The sequence below is a fragment of the Pan paniscus genome, chromosome 16 (assembly GCF_029289425.2).
Source record: "Pan paniscus chromosome 16, NHGRI_mPanPan1-v2.0_pri, whole genome shotgun sequence".
Taxonomy (NCBI): Eukaryota; Metazoa; Chordata; class Mammalia; order Primates; family Hominidae; genus Pan; species Pan paniscus.
Window position 1 is genome coordinate 91,447,364 of NC_073265.2, and position 26,677 is coordinate 91,474,040.

Here is a 26,677-nt window from a genome sequence, read left to right on the forward strand (position 1 = left end):
GCCGCCGCAGCCCCCAGGCACTAACTGTGTCGCATTGCTCTGAACGGTGGCTGCACCGCCCTGGGTGCCCTGAAAGAGGCCAGCGTGTGTGGGGTGGGGAGGGCCGCCGCAGCCCCCAGGGACTAACTGTGAAGCATTGCTCTGAACGGTGGGTGCACCGCCCTGGGTGCCCTGAAAGAGGCCAGCTTGTGTGGGGTGGGGAGGGCCGCCGCAGCCCCCAGGCACTAACTGTGGAGCATTGCTCTGAACGGTGGGTGCACAGCCCTGGGTGCCCTGAAAGAGGCCAGCGTGTGTGGGGTGGGGAGGGCCGCCGCAGCCCCCAGGGACTAACTGTGAAGCATTGCTCTGAACGGTGGGTGCACCGCCCTGGGTGCCCTGAAAGAGGCCAGCGTGTGTGGGGTGGGGAGGGCCGCCGCAGCCCCCAGGCACTAACTGTGGAGCATTGCTCTGAACGGTGGGTGCACAGCCCTGGGTGCTCTGAAAGAGGCCAGCGTGTGTGGGGTGGGGAGGGCTGCCGCAGCCCCCAGGCACTAACTGTGGAGCATTGCTCTGAACGGTGGGTGCACAGCCGTGGGTGCACAGCCGTGGGTGCCCTGAAAGAGGCCAGTGTGTGTGGGCTGGGAAGGGCCGCTGCAGCCCCCAGGCACTAACTGTGAAGCATTGCTCTGAATGGTGGCTGCACGGCCCTGGGTGCCCTGAAAGAGGCCAGCGTGTGTGGGGTGGGGAGGGCCGCTGCAGCCCCCAGGCACTAACTGTGCAGCATTGCTTTGAATGGTGGCTGCACCGCCCTGGGTGCCCTGAAAGAGGCCAGCGTGTGTGGGGTGAGAAGGGCCACCGTAGCCCCCAGGCACTTACTCTGGAGCATTGCTCTGAGCGGTGGCTGCACTGCCCTGGGTGCCCTGAAAGAGGCCAGCGTGTGTGGGGTGGGGAGGGCTGCCGCAGCCCCCAGGCACTAACTGTGGAGCATTGCTCTGAACGGTGGCTGCACTGCCCTGGGTGCCCTGAAAGAGGCCAGCGTGTGTGGGGTGGGGAGGGCTGCCGCAGCCCCCAGGCACTAACTGTGAAGCATTGCTCTGAACGGTGGGTGCACCGCCCTGGGTGCCCTGTAAGAGGCCAGCGTGTGTGGAGTGGTGCGGGCTGTCGCAGCCCCCAGGCACTAACTGTGGAGCATTGCTCTGAACGGTGGCTGCACCGCCCTGGGTGCCCTGAAAGAGGCCCGCGTGTGTGGGGTGGGGAGGGCCGCTGCAACCCCCAGGCACTAACTGTGAAGCTCTGCCTCCCTCCTTCTTCCTCTCCTTTCCTTTCCAGCCCCACTTTCCCAGCAACCTCGCCATACCCGCACCTGTGCCCTCCCCGCCCCTGCCCTCCCACAGCTGCTGTGGCACGCCTGTGCTCTGCACTTGCCTCATCAGCTCTCTGCTCGCTTTTCTCTCTCCCGCTTCTCTCTGCTTGCTTTTCTCTCTCCTGCTTCTCTCTGCTTTCTCTCCAACTGCCAGCTGATTGGGTCAGGCAAGACCATCCCATCCTCAGAGCCCCAGCCCCCACTTCGACCTCTAAACAGATCCCTCCTCTTCTCAGTGACCTCCCTTTCCAAGCCTGCCTGAGCGGCTGTTCTGTGACTTGACAGTGGCTCCCCCAGCCCCAAAGCCAGCCTCCTACATCTGCGACTCAGTCTGTTGTAGTGGTGAGCTGACACATCCAGGTGTGACCACTGCTGAAAACTTGTGTCCCCTTTGTGATATGGCCCGTCCTGCTCTATAAATATCTATAAATACATATATATATATATATATATATATATATATATATGTACACATGCACCAACACCTGGCCGACCGCCTCGTCTCTAGCGCTGGGAATCAGTCACCCTGTTGTCCTTTTGGAGTCTTGTGGCCCAACAAGAGAAAGCTGTCCCCTGACATTGCCCCTCCAAAGTGCACCACCTCCAGTGAGGCTCCCTCTCATGCCCAGCCTGTGGACAGCCAACCCCGCCATCCCTCCCACCCCCCACCAAGCATGGGGGTGCTGTGCAGGCCTCTGTGTGGCCTGACAGTCTCTACCAGTCCTGCTGTCCCTCGGCTGAGAATCAAACCCATTTCTGGATGGCGGGGAAGTGTGTCCTCTGCTGGCTGTGTTCTGTGTGGAGCTCAGAGGACGGGAAAGGCCAAGGCATTTCTAGGGTGCTGTTGGGAGCTGTGAAAAGGTCACACCCTTTCCAAGGGACACTTTTCCTGGAAAGCCCCTGGAGCTTAGCTGGCTCTTATCCTGTGAAGCCGGCTCTGGCCACCTGGGGGCAGGGCCGTGAACTCAGCCTGGAGGGAGCCTGGGGGGCAGCCGGCACTCTGGAGGGACAGACAGAACAGGCCACCAGGTGCAGACAGGAGAGGGAGGCAAGGGGATGGAACGGAAGACACCTGGGGTGGGTGGAAGTCAGTGCCCTTAGGTGCTGGTACCTGTCTTCCCGGCCATGGCTAGAGCAAGCTCCTGAGCCTGTTGGCTGTCAGGGCCGGGCTGCGCCCCATAGGTGCCATGGCAGTCCCCGTGGAATCCCCCAGGCGTCACCAGGCAGCATACAGGTAACAGGCCTGGAAGGTCCCCAACAGCCCAGCTGGACACGCTCAGACACTCCAGGGCTTCTTGTTCAGTGGCACAAACACCAGGACCCAGTGAGGGAAATGGGAACACACCAGGCTGAGCAGTATGGCTAAATCCGTTTATTCCAAAATAAAAAGCAAAATAAACAGGAGTCGCATCACCAGGAGCCATGACCCCATCCCCACCTCCTTTCTCTGTCCTATGCTAGCAATACATAAGTTTCCCAGCCACAAATAATGATTAGACACTCCTCCCCATGTGCCAGCTCCAACCTCCTCTAGGTACGATACAGGGGCGGCCCTACCCTCTGGAATATACAAAACGTTACATAGATACAATATGTACACCGGGGAAGGGGGGCCACCCCAGCAGCCCGGGCCCTCACCTGGTCCACAGTTAGCCCCACTGTCCCGCCTCAGCTGCGTCTCTGAATAAGAAGATGGGAGCCCCCCCGAGGGAAAAGTTACTATGGTGAGAGTAAGGAGGCCATCAGACCTCCTCCAAACAAACCACCTCTGCCAGCCTCTGGCTCTTAAATAACAATCATCATCATCCAGAAATTTAAGGACTCAGCCCTGGTCAAGGCGGCAAAGGGTCTGTCTTTCCCCATTAGACAGAGGTCTTGTGTGGCTACCCGAATTGTAAAGGGGTGACTGGGAAGGGGTGGTAGGGTCATGGTGGCAGTGGAGACTCCAGCCCTACTTCTCCAGGCTTTGCTGACAGAGGCCTGCTTTTAATTTTTGTTTTTATCCCATGACTTTTTTAAAAATCCCGAACTTCTTTTTCATAACTTTTTTTGTAACTTTTCATAAAATGTTTTTCTACTTTTTTGCCACAACTTTTTAACGTTTTTTTATCCCATAACTTTTTCACTCTAACATTTTTTAATCCTGTAACTTTTTTATTTTGTGTTCTTTTAACAAACACTTGCATAGCTATATTACAATTTTGTAAAAATGAAACAGATTATCTCATGCCAAGCATGCCCAGCATTCGCACAGTATCAACACCTTTAATACTATAGTTTTTCAAGACATGCAAAACAAAATTTTAAGGCAAAAACAGCACTTTGCAACATTTAATAATTTATTACATTACAGTAGCATCACACTAGCAGTCAATAATGCCACTTTAGGCAAAAGTTTTTCAGTATTTCCATTATACCTTCTGTTTACAAGAATTCATAAATTGGTAAAATTCATTCTAAGAAAACTTGGCAAATAAAGCTTTGGACTGGAATTGGCATTTCTTTCTCTACTTTTCCTTTCCACCATTTCTTTCTTTTAAACTATAGTATTCATATTTTAAAATGTTTTATTTCAGAACTTTAAGATAGCAGTTACATTTTTTAATAGTTACATTATTTTTAAATGACTCTTTAAGATAAAGTTTTAGAGAAACTGTATTATGGATAGGGCTGATTTACATTTTCAAATTTTCTAAAAATCAGCTTTGGTTTTAGAACTGATTTCTTTTTTTCATTTCTGGAAAACCTATCAGGTTTAATCAAATACTTTAAAAATAATTATTATATATTGCAATCTTTAAATAGGTGTTTTGATTATTCCTGCAGAAATTCAAATTGATTCAGTTGAACTAGCATTTTAAAATTCTATGTTTCTGATGAACTCTAACCTTCCTTCTAAGCAAATCAAAAGCTGCATTGTACTGAATGAGGAAGAGCACAAATACTTGGCTCAATGAGGTATCGCAAAAGACTGTATGCACTTTGAGGAAAGACAAGTTAGTCATATGATTTCCATTCTTTTTAGCTTTCTCTTAAATATATGACAAATACCTACACAAAGAGTGGTATTTCAGTTAATGTAGTAAATTTATTTCCAGACTGACGTTCAGCTTAAATATGCCAGTATGTGATTTAATCCATAGGCACCTGATGAACACATTACTGTCAGATTGGTTACAGATGCTAAATGCTATCTGAAGGTCATTCCTAGTCATTGATATTTATCAGGGTAAAAGTGAAGTGATTTCAACAATAAAAGTACCTTTGAAATAATTTACCAATGTATTAGATAAACCCAGTTTCAGAATGATAAAGAAAAAACGTTAGGCCAAATAGATGTGGCTAATTAACAGTGGTATGATTTCTAGCCTGAGGGTTTAACATGGACTTAAAGTAACTGTCTTTAAACTGATCTCAAAGAATGCAAAAGCAGCAAGTTCAGAAAATAAAAGGCAAGAACAGGACTTTAGGTCCATTTTAAACCCACGGGCTAGAAATCGTACCACTGTTAATTAGCTGCGTTATTTGGTCTAACATTTTTTCTTTGTCATTCTGAAACTGGGTTTATCTAATACATTGATACATTCATACAATTTGGAAGAGTCAGTTGAAGTCACAAGGACCCAATATTTGCACTCTTTCAGTGAATGCAGGCAAATCTGTTATTCCATCGGTAAAATCGTATTGTTGCTCTCCTGTTAATGTCATATTTAGAAAAGTATCATGAGGATGCCAAATGCTAAAAATGGAGATGGTCTAGTAACTAGAAATCCCCACCCCAGGGAGCACACATACACATCTCCCTACATCCTAATAATGTGATGTGTTTTGGAACACAGACATTAGAACTTCATGAAGTTTGAACTGTTGAGTCTTTCCCAAGCATCATCAAGTTATGATTTAGGCAATGTATGAATGAAATCATTTGTTCATCATGCATAGGCACAATCACATAAATATTGCACAAAATATGTCCCTAACTGAAACTGAGAGGTACAAAAACATATTTCACTCTTAGTAAACAAGTTTGTGAGGAAATATAACTCTGTGATTGTATAGACACATTTCCTGATAATACATTGACATTCACAAACAGTAGATTGCACTGCAGTTTATAAACATTTTAAATTGCATAAACTTCTTGATTTTCAAATATAATATACTGTCTATAAAATACTGTCTACTAAAACTCCTTTTTATTTCAACTAAGTACTCTCACTTATATTAGTTTATAATAATGTTTGTTATTATTTTTTAAAGTGTTTTCCACTCAAGGAAAAGAAGTAAATTCCTATGTCAGAGTAACCAAGGTGGTTGAAGAATAGGTATTAGCCACAGAGGTCTAGATGGTAAAAATCAATCTTCAAGCCTCAAAGAAGCTCCATGAACAGAGAGGAACGCCAGGTGTCACACAGCTTTCCTTCACTCTAATTCATTCTTGACTAGAGCCTGTATGCCTGTTCCAGGGACATTTAAACTCTTAAAGGATTTCTTATGATCTTTACTAAATACATTAAAAAGAATGCCAACCAGCACTCTTTTGTGTACTGGGACATGTGGTCATGTGATTAAAACAGGTAACATCAACTCTGACTTTAAAATGTATTATGGATACAAATGCTCTAAGCTAGGAAAGGTTTTCCACATCTACAGTCAATGATGGGAGCCTTTCATTCCTCAGAAATGATCAGTTTTTAGGTCATCGAGAAAGAGTACAACTGCTGCAGCTCATGATGGAATATCTTCATGAGCCCAGAGCACATACAAATCCGAAGGGAACTACCATAGTACAGCGCTAATTGTTCGCACCGGAACAAATGTAACACACTCTATCCTGCACAAACCTGCCACAGCAGGCCACTTTCCTCTTCTGTGAGATTTTAAAAGCTTCCCCAAAATATTATTACTCCCATCGCCAATACACAGAAAATAGGGGAAAGGCTGTTTCCAGTTCTCGGCCTTTAAACAACTCTAAATGTCAGTACTCATAGTGCCATATTACAAAGTAATAAAAAGTGCACACTTGGGGGCAAACCACATATTGAGCTAATGAAGAGGTCACTGTGATTAAGATTAGATCAAACAATAGCAGAACATAAGCAAATTTTATCTGAATTCTGTAATGAATATACATGCTGCAATAACATTAAAAAAGCATGGCAGCCTATTCCAAACCAGCAAGAATAATTTTGTGCAAATAGTGGGTCTTTGTGTATTTGAACTCCCACCACGTAAGGGCAAACTCGATATGCATGCTAATGACCTACAGTTATGAAACTAAAAAAGAAAAATGCTGAAGGATGCCAGAGTGAACATCAGTGAAAGCCACAGAGACCCACTCTCCTTTAACTTTTTACAAATAAACTTAAACTATAAATTACAAACACAAATAATCATGAGTGGCTCTAACATTCAAGTGAAGTAAATGAATTGGGTAGGAGATGAACCCCATAACTTTTTTTCCTTTTTTAAAATTTCTTGAGCAGCTCTTTGATGATGGTGATGTTTATCTCCTTCTTCTCAGCAGCCAAGCCCAGCAAAAGAATGGCATACGGGAGTTGCTGCACAAGCCTGGGTGCTCCACGCTGTCAGTGAGGCTCACCTCACAAAGATCTTTGGAGAGAAGGAGGTGGGGATCCGAGTGCAGTGAGAGCCTCCCCTGCCCCTGCCTGCCCACCCTGCCTGAGGACTCTACTCACCACCATGCTTGTCAGCACCCACAAGCTCCTGGGGGGCTGGGGCTCCTGGACCGGGGTCATCAGCAAGCTTCAGGGCAGTGGCCGGGAATTTGCTGTGTCCCTCGTTGTAGTCACCACAAGCCGCAACATCGTCTCCAGCAGCTCCAGCAGCTTCACCTGGAGGGAGGGGTGCTCAGCTGTTATGCACCTACCGGCGCCCACCCTCACGCCCACCCCCACCCCTGCAGAGATGTTGCACACCCTACCTTCATCTCTTCCTTGTCCTGGACCAGCCTGATGATGTCCTCCTCCCGTTGCCGCATCTTTGGCACTGCCCCCTGGCTCTGTTCAAAGGCGATGAACTTTCCTGTGGGAGGACAGGACTCTGACGCTGAGGCCCCTCCAACAGCCCTGCAGCTCCCCCTGCCGTGCCCTGGCCTCCCGCTCACTGATGGCTTCTGTCTTTCCAGTACTGGATGAATCAAAGTTCTAGCTTCTCCACTCGCTCCCTCAGGTCCGCCTTCTCCTCCAGAAGGTCCATAAGGCCGCTCTGGAGCCAAAATAATGGGTTCACATCTCGGCAGTGACCTGCCCCACCCCTGCCCTTCTTGGCCCATGCCAGGACTCACTCACCTCCAGCTTCTCCATGACCTCCTGCATAGCCTGGTGGGTCACCCCACTCACAGAGTCGCCCCCAGTCACTGGGGCTGGGACCGCTGCCTCTGGCTCCTTCTGGACTGAGGCCACCAGGTGAGCCATGCGCTGGCAGCACACCCTCTGCTCTTTCACCTGCTCTTGTAACCATGCCTGCTCCTCCTGGGCATTGGCTCCAGCGGAGTTGAAAAATGCAACCTGAGGGCAAGAGGTGAGCATTATTGTAGAGGCATACACAGAACAAACAGGGCAGAGAGGTGGAGTGCAGCCCCTTCCCTTGGGGTCTCAGAGAGTGCATCTGTTGGTCACAGGTGAAATGGTGTCTGACCACTGGCTCCCGGAAGGGGTGAAGGTCCAGAGAAATCAGAAGGCAGGGAAACCAAGAGCATAAAGGGGTCTTGGAGGGACCACAGAGGAAGGTGGCAAAATGGGTGCAGGGGGAGTCAGGCTCACCGTGGCCTCCCAGCTCTCCAGGTCCTCCGGGTTGCTCGGCATGGGCCGAGGTGCCTCCTCCTCCTCACTGTCCAGATGTCCTCCTCCATCTCCTGTGGGGGGTGGCCAGAAGGGTCCTCAGACAGCCCAACAAGGGGGGTACTGTGGGCCCACCGCTGTCTCCACCCTCACTGTGTAACCCTGAGCCAGCCACTACCCAGAGAGCAATGAGCTACTGTTCTTTATTTTTACTTTTAAGAACCAAGATCAGGCATAATCCCACTACGGTCAGTGCGGGAGTTGTGACCTGCTCCCTTTCTGACCTGGGCCAGTTCAGCCATCCTTAGGCAACTTGGTGGCCCCCTGCTTCCAGGAGGTCACCATATTGATGCTGAACTTAGTGCGGGCACCCGGTCGGCATAAGGACCAGCTGTTCTAAAGGTCTCTTCCATCTCCTCAATCCTATGCTGCTAACAGTCCCCACTTCCTCCTGGGGCTCTCTCCTCTTCCTCTGGGCAGTCTCCCTTACCTTCCCCAGGGAGAGCCATGAGGCTCAACTGGGCCTGTAGGGGCTGGTTTTGCTGGCTGGCAGCTTCCAGGCACTCCTAAGGGGCCAGGAAAGGGTGAGAAGGCACAGAGTTTGCCAGGTTGTCCCCCTTAGGGCCCCAGCCTCAGCAGCTCCCTCCCCTGGGTCTCCTGCAACTTTTGGCGGGCCAGGTCGGCTATCGCTTTGCCTCGAGCTTCCTGCTGATGCAGCTGGTTCATTAGCTGGGTCTGCTGCAGTAACTGGCTGTGCAGTGACTCCTCAGAGGTCAGCTGCTGATAGGCGGCCACCTGCTCCTGACAGGTGGCCACATACTGCTGCAGGTGACCCAGGTAATAATCTGGGTGCTGCTGCAGACTCTGAGCCTCTTGGCTCTTCAGCTCCACCTGCAGGAAGACCCTGGGTGTGAGGGCTTGTGGTTGCTGGCTTCCAGATTCTGGGCCCATTAATAGGGTAGCGAGGGCATTGTGGGGCTCTGTCGCCTGCCCAGGCCCCTGGCCCCTTGCTCCAGGCCTAAGTGACTGCCTCCTTTTCCTAGAACCCCATGCCTCCTTCCCCAGCCTCAAATCTCATATCCTCTTCTCACCATTTAAACTGTAGGCCACAGACTGGTGGAAAAGCACTGGGAGCCAACCACCATCTGCTAAGTGTGTTACATGCCTAATGCTTTCCAAGTATTATCTCAGTTAATCCTCAGCACGTCTGTAAGGAAAATGTTAACTTCCTTCTGAAGTTAAGTGAACAGAGACTTAGAGATGCAAAGTACTTGAATGGTGACCAGTGGAACCGAGGCTGGAATCCAGTTTTAACCTAAGAAGCCTTTTTGTTTTGTTTGGAGACAGAGTGTCACTCTGTGGCCCAGGCTGGAGTGCAGTGGTGCAATCTCAGCTCACTGCAATCTCCACCTCCTGGCCTCAAGTGATTCTCATGCCTCAGCCTCCTGAGTAGGTGGGATTACAGGCATGTGCCATCATGCCCGGCTAATTTTTTTTTTTTGGTAATTTTAGTAAAGATGAGGTTTTACCATGTTGGTCAGGCTGATCTCAAACTCCCGACCTCAAGTAATTCTCCTGCCTTAGCCTCCCAAAGTGCTGGGATTATAGGCGTGAGCCACTGCACCTGGCATAAGGAGCCTCTTATACCACTGTCTCTTCCCCTGTGACTGGGGCCTCCATGCCGCTAGCTGAGATGATGATGTCCAGACCTGGGAGGAGCCCAGGGCTACCCACCTCTAAAAGTCAGAAGGCAGGAAGCAAGAAATAGTCACAGGACTGCCCTAGAGGGTGCTGAGGTCACCTGCCCACAGGCTAGTGCTGCCTCTGGCCTGGCACCTCCCCTCCCAACAGGCTGGTGCCCGCCTCCCAGCCCTTCTTGGATGGGGCAGAGGTTACTGTCTCCTTCACCTCGCCAAGCTTCTCCTGCAGCTCCTCTACTTGCCGCTCCAACTGCAGTGCACTTTTGTTCTTGTTCTGGACAGAGAGAAGCAATCAGCAGCCACCCATTGCAGCTGGAGACCCCAGAACTTGGTGTCTGCCTCCCATGGCACCGGGAAGGGTGGAGGCAGGTTAGAAAAATCATCCCATCTCCCACAGCCACCAGAGCACGGCTCTGGCTCACAGGTGCCTTTAGAAGTAATGTTTCACTTGAGGGCTACACTGCCCCATTTTACAGGTGGGGAAACAAAGGGCTGGAGGGCTAGGGAGGAGGGCAGGCTCCCTAGGTGGGGCAACGCACCAGCTCCTCGAAGCTACTCTGTGGCTCGGCCAGCTGCTGAGGCCTTGCGTCCTGCTCCCGAAGCCTCTCATCCTGCTCCTGAAGCCTCGCGTCCTGCTCCCAAAGCCTCGCGTCCTGCTCCCGAAGCCTCTCATCCTGCTCCTGAAGCCTCTCCTTTTGCCCCAATATCAGGACACTCATGCGCTTATTGTTGTCCACCTGGGCTTGGAGTTCTGCTGCCACTCTCAACCTCCTTCCTCAGGTGCTGCAGCTCCACCTCAGAGGGCACTGCTGGAGGCTCCGGGAGCAGGGGTTCAGCTGAGAAAGGAAGCAGACAATAAAGGCCTCTGGATTCTCAAAAAAACAAACAAAAGAAAAACCCTCCTCTTGGTGCACAGCTCCTCTCAGGCTCCCCGAACTTGGCCTCTCTGCTACTGATTCCTCACACCCAGATGGTAGCCAATCTTCCAAGCCACTTTCAGATAGAGAGCGCTGTGGGTGGCTGACAACGGGCCCTCTTTGCTGATGGGGACACTGAGGATCATGGAGATGACAAGACTTGCTGTCTCTGGCACAGACCTCTTTCCTTCTGCCTCAAAGCCCTTCCATCGACCCACCTCCCTGGGGCATTCTAAGCCACTCCCACAGCCCTCTGATGCCAGTCCTGCTCCCAGGTCATGCCAGCCCCATCTTACCCATCTGGTTTTTGAGTTTGGACAAGCTCCTCTCCAGCTTCTCTCCCCGATGTGTTTCATACTTCTCCTTCTTCAATGTGTGAACCTGCCCAAACCACAGGGGGAAAGAGCCCTGGAGAGAGGGGCTGGTGGCTGGACAGGCTGCCATCTCCCTCTCTGCCCCCACCTCCACAAAGCCCAGACCCAGGACCACCTCTGGCTGTACTATTCCCATTTTACAGATGCCCAGAAAGATCCAGTGACTTATCTAAGGTGGGGGGTTGAAGGGCCAGATCTCACCTCCTGCGACATTTTCCTCATCCTCTGCTGCCACTGGGCCCTCTCTTCTTTTATATGTTGAGCATATTCATCTCTCTCTAGCCGGATTTGTTTAAGCGACTCCTTCAACTGCAAGAATGGGCACAGAAGTTAGGAAGGGCTGTCACTGGTCCTCAGCTGCTCCTGGCCACCTGACTCATCTTCCTTCCACATCCCTCCCACTGCAAAACCTCACCCATGTAGTGTGTGCATTCAGCAGTGCCTGCTCCTGTATGGACCACTCTAACTGCCACTCGATAACTGCTTTACTGCGGCTCAAGGTCTGAAGGTGAAGAGTGAGAAGTTTCAATCTGGAGAGCCCTGGCCATTCCACACAGTGCCCCTTAAAAGGGCTGGGCTAGGCTCAATATACAACTTTGTCAGTAAAGATCAAGGCCTTTCCAAGCTCATGGTATGGTTTTTTAAAAGAACTCAGTCAAGTTGGAAGGGACAGGGAAAGAGATTGAATTTACAGCTGGCTAACAGAGGCCCAGAGAGATCAGATAATATTGCTTTGTAATTACTGTTATTGCTACCACTGTTTGAACATTTGTGGAGTGCTTCACCAGGTACCATGCTAGCAATCCCATTTAATCCTTGCAACCACCATAGGAGACAGTTACTATGAATACCTCTATTGTGTAGATGAAAACACATGGAGTATTCGAGGTTAAGTGCTTGCCTAAGATCACTTAGGCAGAGCTGGGATTTGAACACCCAGGTCTATGCTATTCTCTAAGCCCATTTTTCTTGCTGGGGGTGGGGGCACAGATTGGAAGGGGAAAATTAATCTTTTGTTCACTTTTTGAATGGATGATACATTCGCATAGTCCAAAACTCAGAAGGTACAGAAGGGAAGTATCTCCCAGCCACCCTGTTGCTCTCTCCTGAGTTTCTTATGAACCCTTGCACACATGTTTTATGTATATTATCATAGTACGTGCACACACACACACACACGTTTCCTCTCTCTACAGAAATGGTAACATATTAAAGGTACTCTTCTGTACCTTCACAGTAGAAGTACCTAATACCCTATGTAGGACTTGGCCAACACCACAGCCAGGTAAGGGCAGGGCAGGCACTTGGCCTCCAAGCTCTGCGTCCAGTGCTTGCTCCCCACAGTGGCCCCCAACTCACCCACAGCAGCTGACTCAGCCCCAGGCTGCTCTAACAACCATACACAAAAGCAGCGGGAAATGGCCATGCTGCATTCTGGGCAGGACAGTCCATCCTGCAGAAGAGAACTTTAGGCTCACTCCTCCATCTAGGAAGCCAAGCTGCCAGGGGATGGGGCAAGTGGCTGAACTCACACTGTCCTCCTTCTTCTCCTGTGTGGTGGTGACAGCAAAGAGAGCCCGCTCTAACTCTGCTATACGCTGCAATGAATGTTGCAGGCGAATGGCCAGACCCTTGGACTCATCTGTAATGAGAGATTTGAGATGGGACCCAAAGGACTCTCCCTAAAGACATGTCAAAGTGCCAGGCGGAAAGGTGACAGGGCGCCCAGATTCCTACCTTCAAAATACTTGAGAGAACGTTTCGTATGATATAGGTCCATATTTAGTTTCCCTTTCTGTGTGTTCAATCTCTGGATTTGAACCTTTGGGAGAAAAGCCAAGCAAGTGCTGAAAGAGAAGGAAAGAAATTCTCTGGAGGACAGGAGGGAACTGCACACCCTCCATTCACCTCTAGCTCCCTTTCGGCTTTCTGTTTCTCATTGTTTGCTTTCTTTTCCTATAGAAAGAGGAAGACAGAGCTCTTACCAGGGGGAGGCAGAGATGGTACAGCAAGAGACATGCCCCCAGAATGCCACCAATGCCCCAGGACAGGCCCATCTGTGGGACCAGATTAGCAGGGACCCTGTAGAGATGGGGTGGAATCTGAGGGGTGAGCCTTCTTTCCCAGGCTGGGAGTGGACAAGATGAGACTGGGGCCTCTACATCTGAGTGCCCCCCAAACCCAGCAGTCATGTCATGAGCAAACACAGAAATCACGTTACTTCTTCCAGCTGATGTTCCACTTGTTTCTTCTGTTGCTCCTGTGGGGAGAGTCAAATTAAGGTGATGGAGAGTGGCCCCCTCAGCTCTATTCCCCAGACCAGGAAGTGGTAGGCAGGGACCAGGAATGGATTTTAAAGGCAAAGTTCTCAGACCCAATGGGAACACGAACTGGTAAACTCTCTTCAAGCTCCCAAGGACAGAGGATTTGGGTCTTTGTTGGCTTTCACCCACAGCCACAAAACTCAAAGTCGGAATCTGGAATCTCTTGAGAGGAGAGTAACATAAACCTCTAGAGATGGAGTTTGAGAAAGGCCCCTCCTTCTGCCAGCTTGTGGTTTAGAAAAGTGAGTTCATTCAATAAATATTTACTGAGCCCGTACAGGCCAGGTACGGTTCTTCACAGCAGATATAGGGTGGAAAAGGACTGACAGGAGCCCTTGGCCCTGAGGTTTCCATTCTAGGGGGCCTTTAAATCTCGGACTTTCAGAGCTGACAGAGACCTTTGATACTCACTACCTCCTCTCAAAACACAAGCCCAAAAAGGAAAGGTGGCTTGTCCAGAATCAAAGAGCAAATTAGGGACTGAGTCATGGCAGAAATACGGGGCCGCTGAAAACCAGTCAGGCTAGCACTTCCCCGAGAGGCAACAACCCCAGGGCATGTGTAGCAAGGACTCGAGCAGGGGTGTCTGGAGAGGAGAGAGTCGGCAAAGAGGGCAGCAAAAGAAGAGCCATGCTGCATGTTCTGGGGTCCCTCCAGGTGAGGCCTGGATGCCCCAGCTCCCTATTTGTCCTTGGCACCAGGTGCCCCCAGCCCCTTTCTTCAGGGCCCCAAGGGGAAACGAGCCCAGGATTGGCAGCGTGGAATTGGGGGACCCCACTGGACTCTTACCAAAGATTTGATGGTGTTCTTCAGTTGACTGATTTTTACAGACCTGGAGTCTGGGACTACTGCTGGTTCTTGGCATGGGCTCTGAGGCACATGCAGCGAGGAGGAGGTGCAGGAGGAGTGGAGTAGGGGAAGAGGTAGACAGAGCAATCATTAGGGCTGAGGTGTGTGTGGACTGTCTCAGGAGGCAGAGGGGCACCTAGTCCCCGCTGTGGGAGGAGGTTGGAGGGCTGGCCTGCAGGATCACTGCACCTCCGCCCAGAGCCTCTTACCTCCAGATCCTTCAGGGTAGCAGATGATGTAGGGCCCTCCCCATGGACACCTGGTGCTGACTACAAGAGATGAGAGTGCACGTGGAGATGTTCTTTCCCCCTTAGTGTCTAAGCCCTCTGACTTCCTTTCTTCCCCATCAACTGGCAACATTTTCTTTTCTGCCTATCTTGGACCTTTTCTCCCAAAACTCCTTTGTGTCAACTTCTCTCATGGTTCTTATCTCCCCACCATCCCACCCTGGGGCCCTTTCAGTGACTCCTGATGGCAAGTGGCTGTTCTCATTGTCCTGGCTTCCCCTTGAGACTTTGGATGAGGAAAATCAAACAGCAATGACCATATCTTGGGTGTCCTGAGTGTTTACAGCAGGCCATGTACTAGGGATTAACATAAAAACAACAATAACAAATCTCATTTAAACTTCACAAAAGGAAGTCAAACAATACCACCTCTATCATACAGATGTGAAAAGAGAGGCCCAAAGAGCTCAAGCAACTTGCCCTAGCAGATGGAGAGGCAGGATTCAAACCCAGAATTCTTAACCAGTACCTAACAGTCCATCCACAATCCTAACAGTTATCCTCTACTGCCCCTTGGGTCCCCTGTCCCCAGGAGCCTGGCCAGCCAAGACTCACATCCCCAGGTGAGTGGCCACCACCAGAGGTGGCTGTCTCAGGGCCACTGCCATTTGTTTTCCTGTTCCTCTCTGCTCCTGCTGGAACACCAGGGCTGTTTCTCTGCCAATATTCTTTTAACTGTGGGAAAGAAGAGCAGTAATACTCATGAGAACTATCAGCCACATCCTCCTTTATAGTTTTTACAAAATACTCTTATACACCATCTGATTTAATGACACCAACAACTGTACAAGGTGTTGTCACAATCATTTAGTGACTGAGAGGGATTGATATCATGGCTAGAAAAAAAAGAAGAAAGGAAGGAAGAGACAGAGAAAGAAAAAGAAAGAAAAAGAAAAAAGAAAGAAGAAAAGAAAAGAAAGAAGGAAGGAAGGAAAGAAAGAAGAAATAAAGAAAAGAAAGAAAGAAAGATAGAAAGAAAGAAAGAGAAAAAGAAAGAAAGAAAGAAAAAGGCGATACTGGAACTTTGAAACTCAGTCTTCTGACTCCAGGCTCTGGGGTTTTGCCAAGAATTAGCAGCTGCCAGAGACCAAAACCAGAGGCAGAGGTAGAAAAGTAAACATTAAGTAGGCAGGAACTGTATGCCGTGTGGTTTAGAGTCACACATCCTCACACGTCTGTTAGTGTGAAGAAGTGCACCAGTACCTCTCACACTTTTATATCAATGTGTCCTCATGGCAGAAGGCAGCCTTTCTGTTAAATCTGGGAATTTCTCAGAAAGAGGACAGCCCAAGCCTCATTTAAGAGAGAAATCTGGTATATTCTTAGAAACCTATGTGACTGTCATCCGTAAGTACATTAATGCTTTTTCTCATGATCTCAGGAGAATCAAGGGAAACTGATGCTTCAGGAAGATGTCCCACAATTATCCTGTGGCACTCAAAGTACCCCAGGTTGAGATAATATGAGGAAGATTCAAGCTGTCATGTTCATTTTACCAAGATCTATTCCACAGAAGATGAGCCAATCTCACGTCGGAGACCACTGAATGAAGGGCAGTCTGGTCCCAGAACCATGGAGAATTAGAATATGAGGTGGAGAATTCAGGAAAAAAATGTTAAAATCTCTCTGGAAAGTAGAAGCCTGGGAGAAAAACCAAACCCAACCCATTCCCCCACTGCCAACCAGAGATACTGTGAACATTTTATGCTCATGGGGAAAGTGTAGGCTTTTCCCACTGTCAATGTCTATGTTAAGAGAGTAAGGCAGCCTGAAACCTCTTGCTCCTAGGTCCCATAGTCCATTCCCCTTCCAGCTGGAAATTTGTGCTGTGACCAGAGGAACCAGAAATGGGGAAAGAATGCTTAGGGGCTGGGTCATAAGATCAAATGTCGGTCTTGCAGTAATGACAGTTCCTGGGCAGACTGTGACATCACTACATTCCACTCCTCCTGGTGGGGTGGAGGGACCACATCAGCGCGATGTCTGAGTTGCCACTCTACAACAGGGGAGGGAAACACAGGGTTGGGACCCAGGTCCTTGGAGACACCAGCGCAAAGAGCCCAGGGAGGTCGACCTTGAGGCAGCAGAAGGGGAGGGCACAGTCTGCAGCAGGGAGCCCCAGGAGTCACCAGCCCAAAGTCACCCAGGTATGACTGACGAGGGTGGGGCCAGGGGCTGGGGGACCCAGGTCCTTGGAGATGCAAGCCCAAAGAGCCCAGGGAAGTTGAGCTTGGGGCATCTGGAGGTGAGGGCCCAGTAATGGAGTGGGGATCCCCAGGACTCACCCACCCAAAGTCAACCTGGGGCAATTGGCGAGGGCAGGGACTGGGCTGCTTGCTGAAGGGGTGGGGCTGACTGACAAGATTTTGTTGGGGGAACCCCAGAGGTGCCACTGTTGGGGGGCCCAGTCCAGTGTGCCTCAGGAGTGGTATGGACTCTGGTAGTGGTCTTGTCGTCAGAGGGGATCTGTGGTTGGGTTGGCGGGCAGTGATCTGGTGCGTTTTTACCTTTTTCTTTGCTGCGGCCAATTTGCTCTGTTGAGTTTCTTCTGCCATGGCGGGGTGGGGAGGGAGGCGGGGTGGGGAGGGAGGCGGGGTGGGGAGGGAGGCGGGGTTGGGGCCACGTGAGCGAAATCCCAGGGAGCACTGATGAACACCTCCACTCGCCTACCAGGCAGCTGTGTGACTGAGCCAGAGGAGGTGTAACCAGGGCCCCAATAGAATGCAGAACAGGGGCGTGGCCTTAATGCTCCAAGCCCATTGGTCAGTGACAAAGATGAAAGGGAAAGGGGGCTTGGCCAGGCAGCAGTATGTCCAGAGGGCCCTGTGGCTCACAAGGAAAGCTGCCCATGCAACTGCTGTCCCCGCCCACTCTAAGAGAGTGGAGGGACCACCCACTCTGGGACAGGGGAGGGGCTGGCTTTTGCTTTAAAAGTTTTAAAACTTTAAACAATGTATGTGTGCATACTTTATATATGTGTGTGTCTGTGTGTGTGTATCTATGTGTTCCTCCAGAGCTGTCTTCATTATTCAGCTTCTATGCAAGGTCTATGATTTTGGCCTATATTTTTCACCTTCAAACACAGTACAAAAATTACCAGTATTACCATAAATGAGATAAAGATCCTATAAAAATGAAAAATTCATAGCATGCTTGATGATTAATGAAGCAGACTATATTGTCCAACATTCCAATAAGATAAAATAATCACAATAGTTTCTCTTTTTTGGAAAAACGTTTCTCTTATTCTCCTATGTTACTGTTAAAAAGTTTTTTCTTAAACAAGAAACATGTCTAATATCTGTAACAACATAAAGATTTTGGGCCAGATGCGGTGGCTTGTGCCTGTAATCCCAGCACTTTGGGAGCCCGAGGCGGGTGGATCACCAGAGGTCAGGAGTTTGAGACCAGCCTGGCCAACATGGTGAAACCCCATCTCTACTAAAAATACAAAAACTAGCCAGACATGGTAGTGGGTGCCTGTAATCCCAGCTGTTCAGGAGGCTGAGGCAGGAGAATCACTTGAACCTGGGAGACAGAGTTTGCAGTGAGCCAAGCTCACACCACTGCAGTCCAGCCTGGGTGACAGAGCAAAACTTCATCTCAAAAGAAAAAAAATAAAATAAAATACAAAATAAATTTAAAGAGCTTTCAATTTAATAAGCACTCAAAGCTCTTTGCCGGTTTAAAACAAATACAAGGCCCATTTTTCTAGAATCACCTGGCCTCTCTAAGCCTTGCAAATGAAACTGAATTTCTCACTTGATACTTGCCTGTGACTTGCAATCATGAAAACCAAGAATTGTGTTATGTCACTGTGTACTGCTTGTTACCTGAAATCCACACTAGGCTGGGATCAAGGGTTGAATCTTTCGGATTTGCTCCATAACCTGTGTGCTTCTTATCCCAGACCAAACCAAGTTTTTGTCTAGAGTTCTGCAATTTATAGTTAGTAGAGAAGAGTAATGTAGCCTCTGGACTAGCAGCACCAGCAGCACCTGAGAACTCTTTATAAGTGCAAATTCCCAGGCCCTACCCTGGACCTGGTGAATCAGAAACTCTGGAGTAGGGCTCAGCAATCTTTGCTGCAGTAATCCCTCCAGCTGTTTAAGAACCTCTGCCATACAGCAGGTAGAAAAACGTGTTTCCTGCCGTAGGTCCAAAGCCAGGGTTACCATATGTTCTGTCTTGATACGAAACAATGACATGCAATTAAAACATGTAACACATAACTCTCCTTCCTACTCCCACCCTCCATCCAATGTGTTATATTTTTATGAGTTCCGTAAGAAAACAAGTGGCAATCAGAGGTTTACTCTAAAAAGTATGTTTACAAGTATCAGTTCTCATCCAGCCTGATCTCATACAAAACCATTTACATCCTCTTACTGCTAAAGCTTTAAAAAAGTATCTTCACAATGTAAGACTCAGGCACACTAGGAGTTCTGTAATAAAACACCAAGTAGAATGGAATGTCCAAACTTACTAGAGAAGAAAAGTGGAATCATTGGCTATATTTTCAAATTGCATTCAAAGGAAATTTAAGTTCTGAATTTGTTCACCTTCATACTTCCAAGTTAATAGAATTCAACTAGAACACTCCATTCCTTCAAAGCCTCTAGCCTGGCAAAGTTTTACTGTATTACTTCTTACTTTCAGTGGATATAAAGCAGAGTCCTGGTAGGCACATTTTGTATACCTGCAAAGATGCAGAACTAAACAGTTCCATCTGTTCCATATTAAAACAAAAGTCCTGTAAACCTTGGGTGTTGAGTGTAATACTTCAGCACTAGCACCAAAGCCTCAAATAAGAAAAGATACCAAGAACACCACTAGCGAACAAAACTAAACTCTCGGCCGGGAGCAGTAGTTCGCACCTGTAATCCCAGCACTTTGACAAGCCAAGGTGGGAGGATTACTTGAAGTCAGGAGTTCAAGACAAGCCTAGGCAGCATAGCAAATTCACATATCCACAGAAAATTTTAAAAAATAGCTAGGTGTGGTGGTGCACATCTGTAGTCCTAGCTACTCAGCAGGCTGAGGTGGGAAAATTGCTTCTGCCCAGGAATTTGAGGCTGCAGTAGCTAAGACTATGGCACTGCACTCCAGCCTGGGTGACAGAGCAAGACCTAGATAATTACATTATCTCCTGCTCCTGTTTACATTAAAATCACCAAGTTAAAATGCTTTGAAATTTGACAGGATAAAAATTAAGTGAAATGTGACTCTGGAGTTTGGAGAGAGAAAGAAAGAAGGAAGGAAGAAAGGAAGGAAGGAAGGGAGGGAGGGAGGGAAGGAGGGAGGGAGGGAAAGAAAGAAGGAAGGAAGGACAAAAGGAAAAGGAAAAAGGAAAGGAAGAAGGAAGGAAGGAAAAGGAAAGAAAGGAAGGAAACAAAGGAAAGAAAAAAGAAAAGAAAGGAAAGGAAAAAAAGGAAAGGAAAGGAATTAATATACATCCAACCATTAAAAATGGTGATGCCAGAAAATACTGCCACAGAAATATGCCCAAAATATAGTAAGTGACAAAAGGCTATCTATTAAGATTCTACTTTTTAAAATGTTTACATGCATAAAAAAGTATAAAAAGCAACAAACCAGAGTGTTTTGAGTGACAGAGATTTTTCTTAATATTTGTCATCCAAATTATTATAATCAGGGAGAAGTGTTTTCGTTTATTTATATTTAAATCTCTTTTCTTTTTCTTATTTTTTCTCCCATATGTATCCCATGTAGGCTAGAATCCCTGCCTCTTGAGGGAAACCAGCCCATTTTTGGAAAGTGCCCTACATAAAGCTGCCCCATCGTCCTTTGAAGAGATCTGGAGACATTTTTGTTTCAAATTGTTTTATTGTTCTCAGTATATATATGTTTTTAATATATGAAATTGAGGAAGAGAGAAAGGAAAGGCTGACTCCCTACCACCCTCTTGGGGCTACTCTTCCAATTTTTGCTGCTATTGTTATGTATTAATATTCACTGGGTACTAAGAAGATGGGCAACCCCTTAGATCCTTTTTTCTTATCACTTTCTCATAATCCTACTTCATTCCTTCATTCACTTATTTTTAAAAGGGTCATAAGTACAAATATATAGTCCAGAAAAATTTTAAATATAACTATCTATAAAAGTATGTGACAAAATCCCATTCACAGTCTTATTCTCCTTCCACAGCCAAACACTTTTAATTCATTTCTTGTACATCATTTCAGAATTTATCTTTGCAAATACACATGTATATTCTTATTCTACCCTTCTCTCTCAACACAAAAAGTAGCACACCACACATATGATACTATTCCTTCTCCCTTTTAAAAAACACACAGAATATATCCGAGTTCTAGGTGAGTACAGAGTCTTTCTCATTCTTCTTTTCAGCTACACAGTATGCATCATTTGGATGTACCTCAGTTTACTTAACCAATTCCCTTTTGGCAGACACTGAAATCATCCCTATCATACTATTACAGGCAATAATACCAAGCATAACCACCTACACACACCAAGTTCATTGCTGAATCTGCCTTTGATGAAGCCTCTGTTTGAATCACCATAACGTCACAAGGCTGAAAAGTTAGCCCCTTTTTTAGTTTTCATTATGTACAGCAGTATGTAGCAAAAGACTCCCTCGGGCAAAGGAAATGTACTCTTTGGGGATTTACTTCATAACAATAAATGGATAAACAGAACACCAAGGAGAACTGTTTATATTTAACCATGAACATGTATGTATACAATACATGCATACGCATAGAAAGTATAAAATAAATAAATCCATCAAAGCATTAAGCATTGTCTCAGTATGGTGGATCTAGGGAGTGCTTTGTAGACCGCCCTCTTTGCCTATCCTTTCTAATTTCACAACGGTAAATACGTATACTTTTGCAATATAAAATTTCAAAAAATGTTAACTCAAATTAAGCTGCATGTATCCCTTCGGTCTGTCCTATATTTGTATGATGCTCCAGAGTGCTCAAATAACACTTCATAAAAAATTTATTTCTTCAAAAACTTACTTTTGTGAAGACTTCTGTGAATGTCTATGTGTTAGATATTCACTATGTGAACATCAAAGTGAAGAAGCTCAGGCATTTGCATGCTTGACTCACAAGGAGACTCGAAATGTGGAGCTGGAGGGTGAAATAAGGGCTCACCTGTTCCCAGACTTGCCACAATAGGTGGTTCTGTTTTTACAGAAAGTGAGTGATGCAGAAATATTTTGACAGCTCATTTGTTCAATCATTGTGTTCCTTTGGACTTAGATTCCAGATAATTGGGACCCTCTTAGCTGGTGGCTAGCATGAATGAAGTATTGTTGTAAAAATGCGAACGAAGGTACATATATGAATGGAAGCATATTTTGCACAGAAACCATTGGTTTGGGATTCTGAAAGATCAAGAATGAAATGCTAGGCCCATAACTTCCTCCGGTGTGATCTTGGACATATTACTCCTTCTGTATTTATTTTAGATTTTTCAACCTTAAAATGAGTACAATAATATCATCTTAATCTTTCCTTTCACTTCTATCCCCTTCTCTTCCTAGGAATATTTATTGGAAGTTTGTTCTCTTTCCACTTGGCTGGCTGCTTTAAGATACAAGTTGAGTAAAACCAGTGCTACTCCTGGTCTGCTGGAAATTTCAGGCTAGTAAGGTTGTTATGAAGATTAAATAAGATAGCATAAGTAAGTTAGTTCATGTGCAGTGTTTCAATAAGTATTGAGACCCTTTCTTCTTCTGAAAGGTTTATGAATCTCTTAGGGCATTCTATTCAGAAGATCCAAATACCTCTTGCCAGTTGCCCAAATAGAACAACTTGTTCAGAGCCTAGGAGAGCAGGGTCAATAGATGAATACTTTACAACACCTAAGAAGTTTAACAGACACTTAATTCTGGTCTTTAAATGACTTTATTTTGTTGCTTATTTGTAGATGACTATATAGAGTGACAAAAAAGTGGAATGCACTATCCGAGCTATAATAAGATAGATCTTGTAAGTGTAAGCATTTTAGACATCAACTCAGTATAAATTTTGACTTGAATGGAAATTTTATGTCTGAGGGTTCCCAGTTTTGCTAATGACACACTTAATTGACAATATAATTGTGACACTGAAGAGTGTGAAATTAAAATCTTAAGAAGTAGCAAACTAATAGCACAAGTCTCTGTGTGAACAAAGCAGTTTAACTGAATAATACCTTATTTATGATTGGCTTTTCATACCTAGATAATTCTGTCTGGTATCTAATGGAAAAACTGATCTAAAAATGATTAACCACCATTTGCCACTTTAATAAAAATTGTCAAAAACAGATATTGATGATATTTCTAAAAATTATTAAGGGGAATAGAGCAGCATTTCACAACTAGATTCCAAGGATTGTGGTCTGGACAGCACAAACCACATATTTTCATCCATTCTCTAGATCTTTATTAGGTATAATGCATTTATAATATTTTTGCAAGCTTATATTTTTAATTATTGCTAGTACCTCAATGCCCAATACAGATGATACAACTAACCAGTAACCAATAAGATACAGACTTTGAGTTTTGTGTTTCAGGAGTTATGGGTTGCAATGTTTTTATTTATACTCGGTGACACTGTTTCTCTTCAGCTCCAGTGTAGTGATTGAAGCCTTCTACCAGGCAGAGGACTAGGTGACTAAGTATGTATGGCATGGGCCACAGAATAGACAAGACTTAGTCCTGTGCTTTTGGACTAATGGTCTGGTGTGCTGACCAAATAAGCATTTCAACACAAGTGATTCTCATCAGTATCATGATGTGTTCTCTTAATAGATTGAGGATTTTATTTTTCAAACAGGAAATGGCTAATTTATTTTAAACTATGTATCATATTATACTTTCAAATTCCAAACAGTATCTTAAAATGATATGAATAATTAAGTTTATAATTTAGCTTTAAAAAGCTATGTAAATTTTATATTGACACTGATGGGATAGAAATCTACATTGGAACTTTTAATTCCTTTATGTTTTTATAGTGTCATCATAATACAATAAAATTACTGCTCTATTGCATTGGAAGTATATGCTCATTAAGGAAATGGCCAGGAAAAAAATATTCACGTACTCAGGGAAATTTTAACATGAGATATTTTGCCTTAGTGTGTATATCACTTGAACTTCCTTTGAACTGTGTGCACTACTTGCTATTTATGACAAAGAAAGCCATTGCTCACAAAGTATTGGGTTTGCCTTTGAAGTGGTATCAGGAGATCATTGACAAAAGGCAGGGCTGAGATTAGATGTTGAGGGTCATTGCCTTGCTATAGTCCCAAAGCTATGTGAAATGTCAGCTAATTGAAAATGGTAATTATTCTAAATAACAGCATAAACTGTTTCTTTCTAGGATATGTGTTGCTTTCAAATTAATAGCCATTGATCTGTGTTTTTTTTTTTCCCACAATCCTTCTCTGTCCTTTTGTCAAATTATCCAGCCATCGGTCCTTGGGACAAAACCCATTGCACCATTTGTATTGACCATGGTTTAATGAGTGACCTGGTCTTCCTGTTTGCATAGATTGTAATAGGCCCACCCACCTGAGAGCCTGTCAGCAAGACTGAGAGACGTAACCTCTATGTATACTTAGTTTCTAAGTGGAAAGACTTTAAAATGGAAACCAAGTAATTGTGTTATGGTGGCCATTTGCATTTATTTCAGATACTGGTCGAGAGAAGTCCTATTAAACACAGTCATAATAGATCTTCAAATTATGACCTACTGAGCAAGGTCATCCCATATGAGATGAATAATATATATTCAAAATGTTCAGCTTGCTTCTAATGGGCAGTACTTCATACCAAATGGTTTTGAGGGAAATATGTACGGTATAATTTTTCAGACAAAGAATTAAAATTCCTAGTTGTGATGGTTAAAAAAAACCCCTCTAAAGTAGAAATTAGAAATACATATTCTCCATAGCCATAAAATGAGCCACAAGTACACTTTGATTCTGTAAAATAGAGTTACTTTGGAAAATATTTCAGAGTAACCTAATCCCAAATCAAGGCTCTCTATTGGAATTGGTAGACAACCCAAAAATACCTGGGCTTGATCTGTTTCAACAAAGTGAAGAAGACAGGAAGAGTATGAGAAATTATTCAAATATATTCAGAAAAAATATCTGCTGAGGTTGGAAGACTACTATACAGTGATTACAGAAAAGTTATATTCCGTCCGTAGATCAAGCCTTGCCACAAAATCATCAAACCAATGTTCTTTGTGAGTGTGAAGGAAATGAGTACCTGTCTTTCTAATTGTAGTAAAAATAGTACCATTAGTGCTTCCTCTAACTTTTTTTTTTTTTGAGATGGAGTCTTGCTGTGTTGCCCAGGCTGGAGTGCAGTGTCACGATCTTGGCTCACTGCAAGCTCTGCCTCCTGAGTTCATGCCCTTCTCCTGCCTCAGCCTCCCGAGTAGCTGGGACTACAGGCGCCTGCCACTGCGCCCGGCTAATTTTTTGTGTTTTTAGTAAAGACGGGGTTTCACTGTGTTAGCCAGGATGGTCTCAATCTCCTGACCTCGTGATCTGCCCGCCTCGGCCTCCCAAAGTGCTAGGATTACAGGTGTGAGCCACCATGCCAGGCCAACTTTATTTTTAACTAGTAAATTGTAACCAGGAAGTATACTCACAAACTGTGGAGCAAGGACACAGGAACAAATGTAGCATTGAAAATAAACAGTAGAAGATAGTGAATCTGACACATTTAATAATGAGCAAATGCTGTTGTGTTCCACAATATTTAGGCACACCTATGCAAAAAATCATTTCAGGAAAACATGGCTTTACATCTTAGGAAGGAAAAGTGGAGGGAAAGGGTTGGCAGTGAAGAACAACTTGTACACATGCCTTGTTAAAGCAATTCCACATAATCTTATTCCATTTCAAACCAAGACTGTTTAGAATCTTACGTCCTGTTGCCACAAGAACTGAGCTCAATACTTTAGAATCCTAAGCCCAATATCTGAGAGTGGGTGAAGGTATTTTTGGAAGAACCCAGGCATGTATCTGTAGGACCTCAGTAAACCTCCTGTTTTGCATAATTCTCTCCTGCCTCCCCAATCTGTCTGAGGGTTATGCTTTCTTCTTCCCTCTCCTAAGTGAAGGTAATTGACTGATGCTTAATTGTTATTTCTTTCTAAAATTGATAACATAAAATGAGGGCATTAGGTTTCTTCCTTGAAAATCTTGTGTTTTTATAATAAAAGTAGCTGTAGCCAAAACCTGCCCCATGTAAAAAAGTATCTGCTAACAATTACAGAAATTGTCATATGCATCTGTTTTTTGAACTCAATGAAGTCCCAGAAATCTTTTTAGTGCTCTGATACCTTGTAATAAAGGACCTCTAGAGGTTACTGAAATGAAAGCATGCAGAGTTACTGTAGCGGTATGTTGTTACAGGGGAAAAGAAAACCAGCAGCCATTCACTGTACAGCCTACATTGCTGTAACCAGTGTTGCCCAGTAAACTATCTGGCATGCAAAATGCTAAGTATTCAAAGTACCTGGCATTCATGATCATTGTAATAGCAAACTGTTGACATTTGGTTTATTTCCCAAAGCCGGACCATTCGTACTTCTCTTAAATATTTTGGCTTTAGAGCTTTGTTGTTGATACAGATAATTTATCTCCTTGTTGCCCTGTTTCCCTTCTTGCTGCCCTGCATTTAGCTGCAATTTGCTTTAATGGAGTCATCCCCATGATCATGGAGAATTTGTTCAGTATTTTGATGTTTAGCTTTCATCTCATTTTGGTTCGTTTATCTTGATAATTAACATTATTGCATGAAGACCCAGTTGAGAAAAAATATTCTGTAGGAAATTCATTCTTTAATAGTTAATATAATCCTTCACATGCTGAGTGTCAAAACCTGCAATTCCTCTTGATCCTTAAAAGGCTTGTAAATAAAGACAGTTCAGTTGAAGAAACTATACTGTTAAAGTCAAATATTTTTGGAAATCAGCTTTGAGTCTTGGGGATTTAGAAATTTACGTAAATGATCTGACTCCCAGCAAGCTCTAAATAAACAATAACTATTTGATGGGATAATTGAAA

General features: G+C 45.6%; 2 protein-coding genes across 2 annotated transcripts; both read right to left on the minus strand.

Annotated features, from left to right (window-relative positions):
• Positions 1 to 6,794: 6,794 nt before the first annotated feature.
• LOC100994287 (golgin subfamily A member 8S-like) lies at positions 6,795 to 17,283 on the minus strand. Its single transcript, XM_055098715.2, is given in 21 exon segments — positions 6,795 to 6,955; positions 7,042 to 7,197; positions 7,287 to 7,387; positions 7,470 to 7,570; positions 7,654 to 7,872; positions 8,128 to 8,219; positions 8,636 to 8,711; positions 10,054 to 10,119; positions 10,385 to 10,610; positions 10,612 to 10,681; positions 11,059 to 11,143; positions 11,338 to 11,445; positions 11,552 to 11,638; positions 12,669 to 12,778; positions 12,874 to 12,958; positions 13,045 to 13,092; positions 13,358 to 13,396; positions 14,250 to 14,330; positions 14,519 to 14,578; positions 15,152 to 15,271; positions 17,104 to 17,283. Coding segments are annotated over 21 exon segments (2,085 nt in total). The 5' UTR covers positions 17,152 to 17,283; the 3' UTR covers positions 6,795 to 6,848.
• LOC134729109 (golgin subfamily A member 2-like) lies at positions 7,686 to 9,945 on the minus strand. Its single transcript, XM_063596962.1, has one exon. It carries the CDS (start codon positions 9,094 to 9,096, stop codon positions 8,764 to 8,766), a length of 333 nt encoding a protein of 110 aa, XP_063453032.1. The 5' UTR covers positions 9,097 to 9,945; the 3' UTR covers positions 7,686 to 8,763.
• Positions 17,284 to 26,677: the final 9,394 nt, after the last annotated feature.

Coding starts and splice junctions, on each gene's coding strand:
- LOC134729109 (XM_063596962.1), bottom strand. CDS start 9,096: ATGGGCCCAGAATCTGGAAGCCAGCAACCACAAGCCCTCACACCCAGG.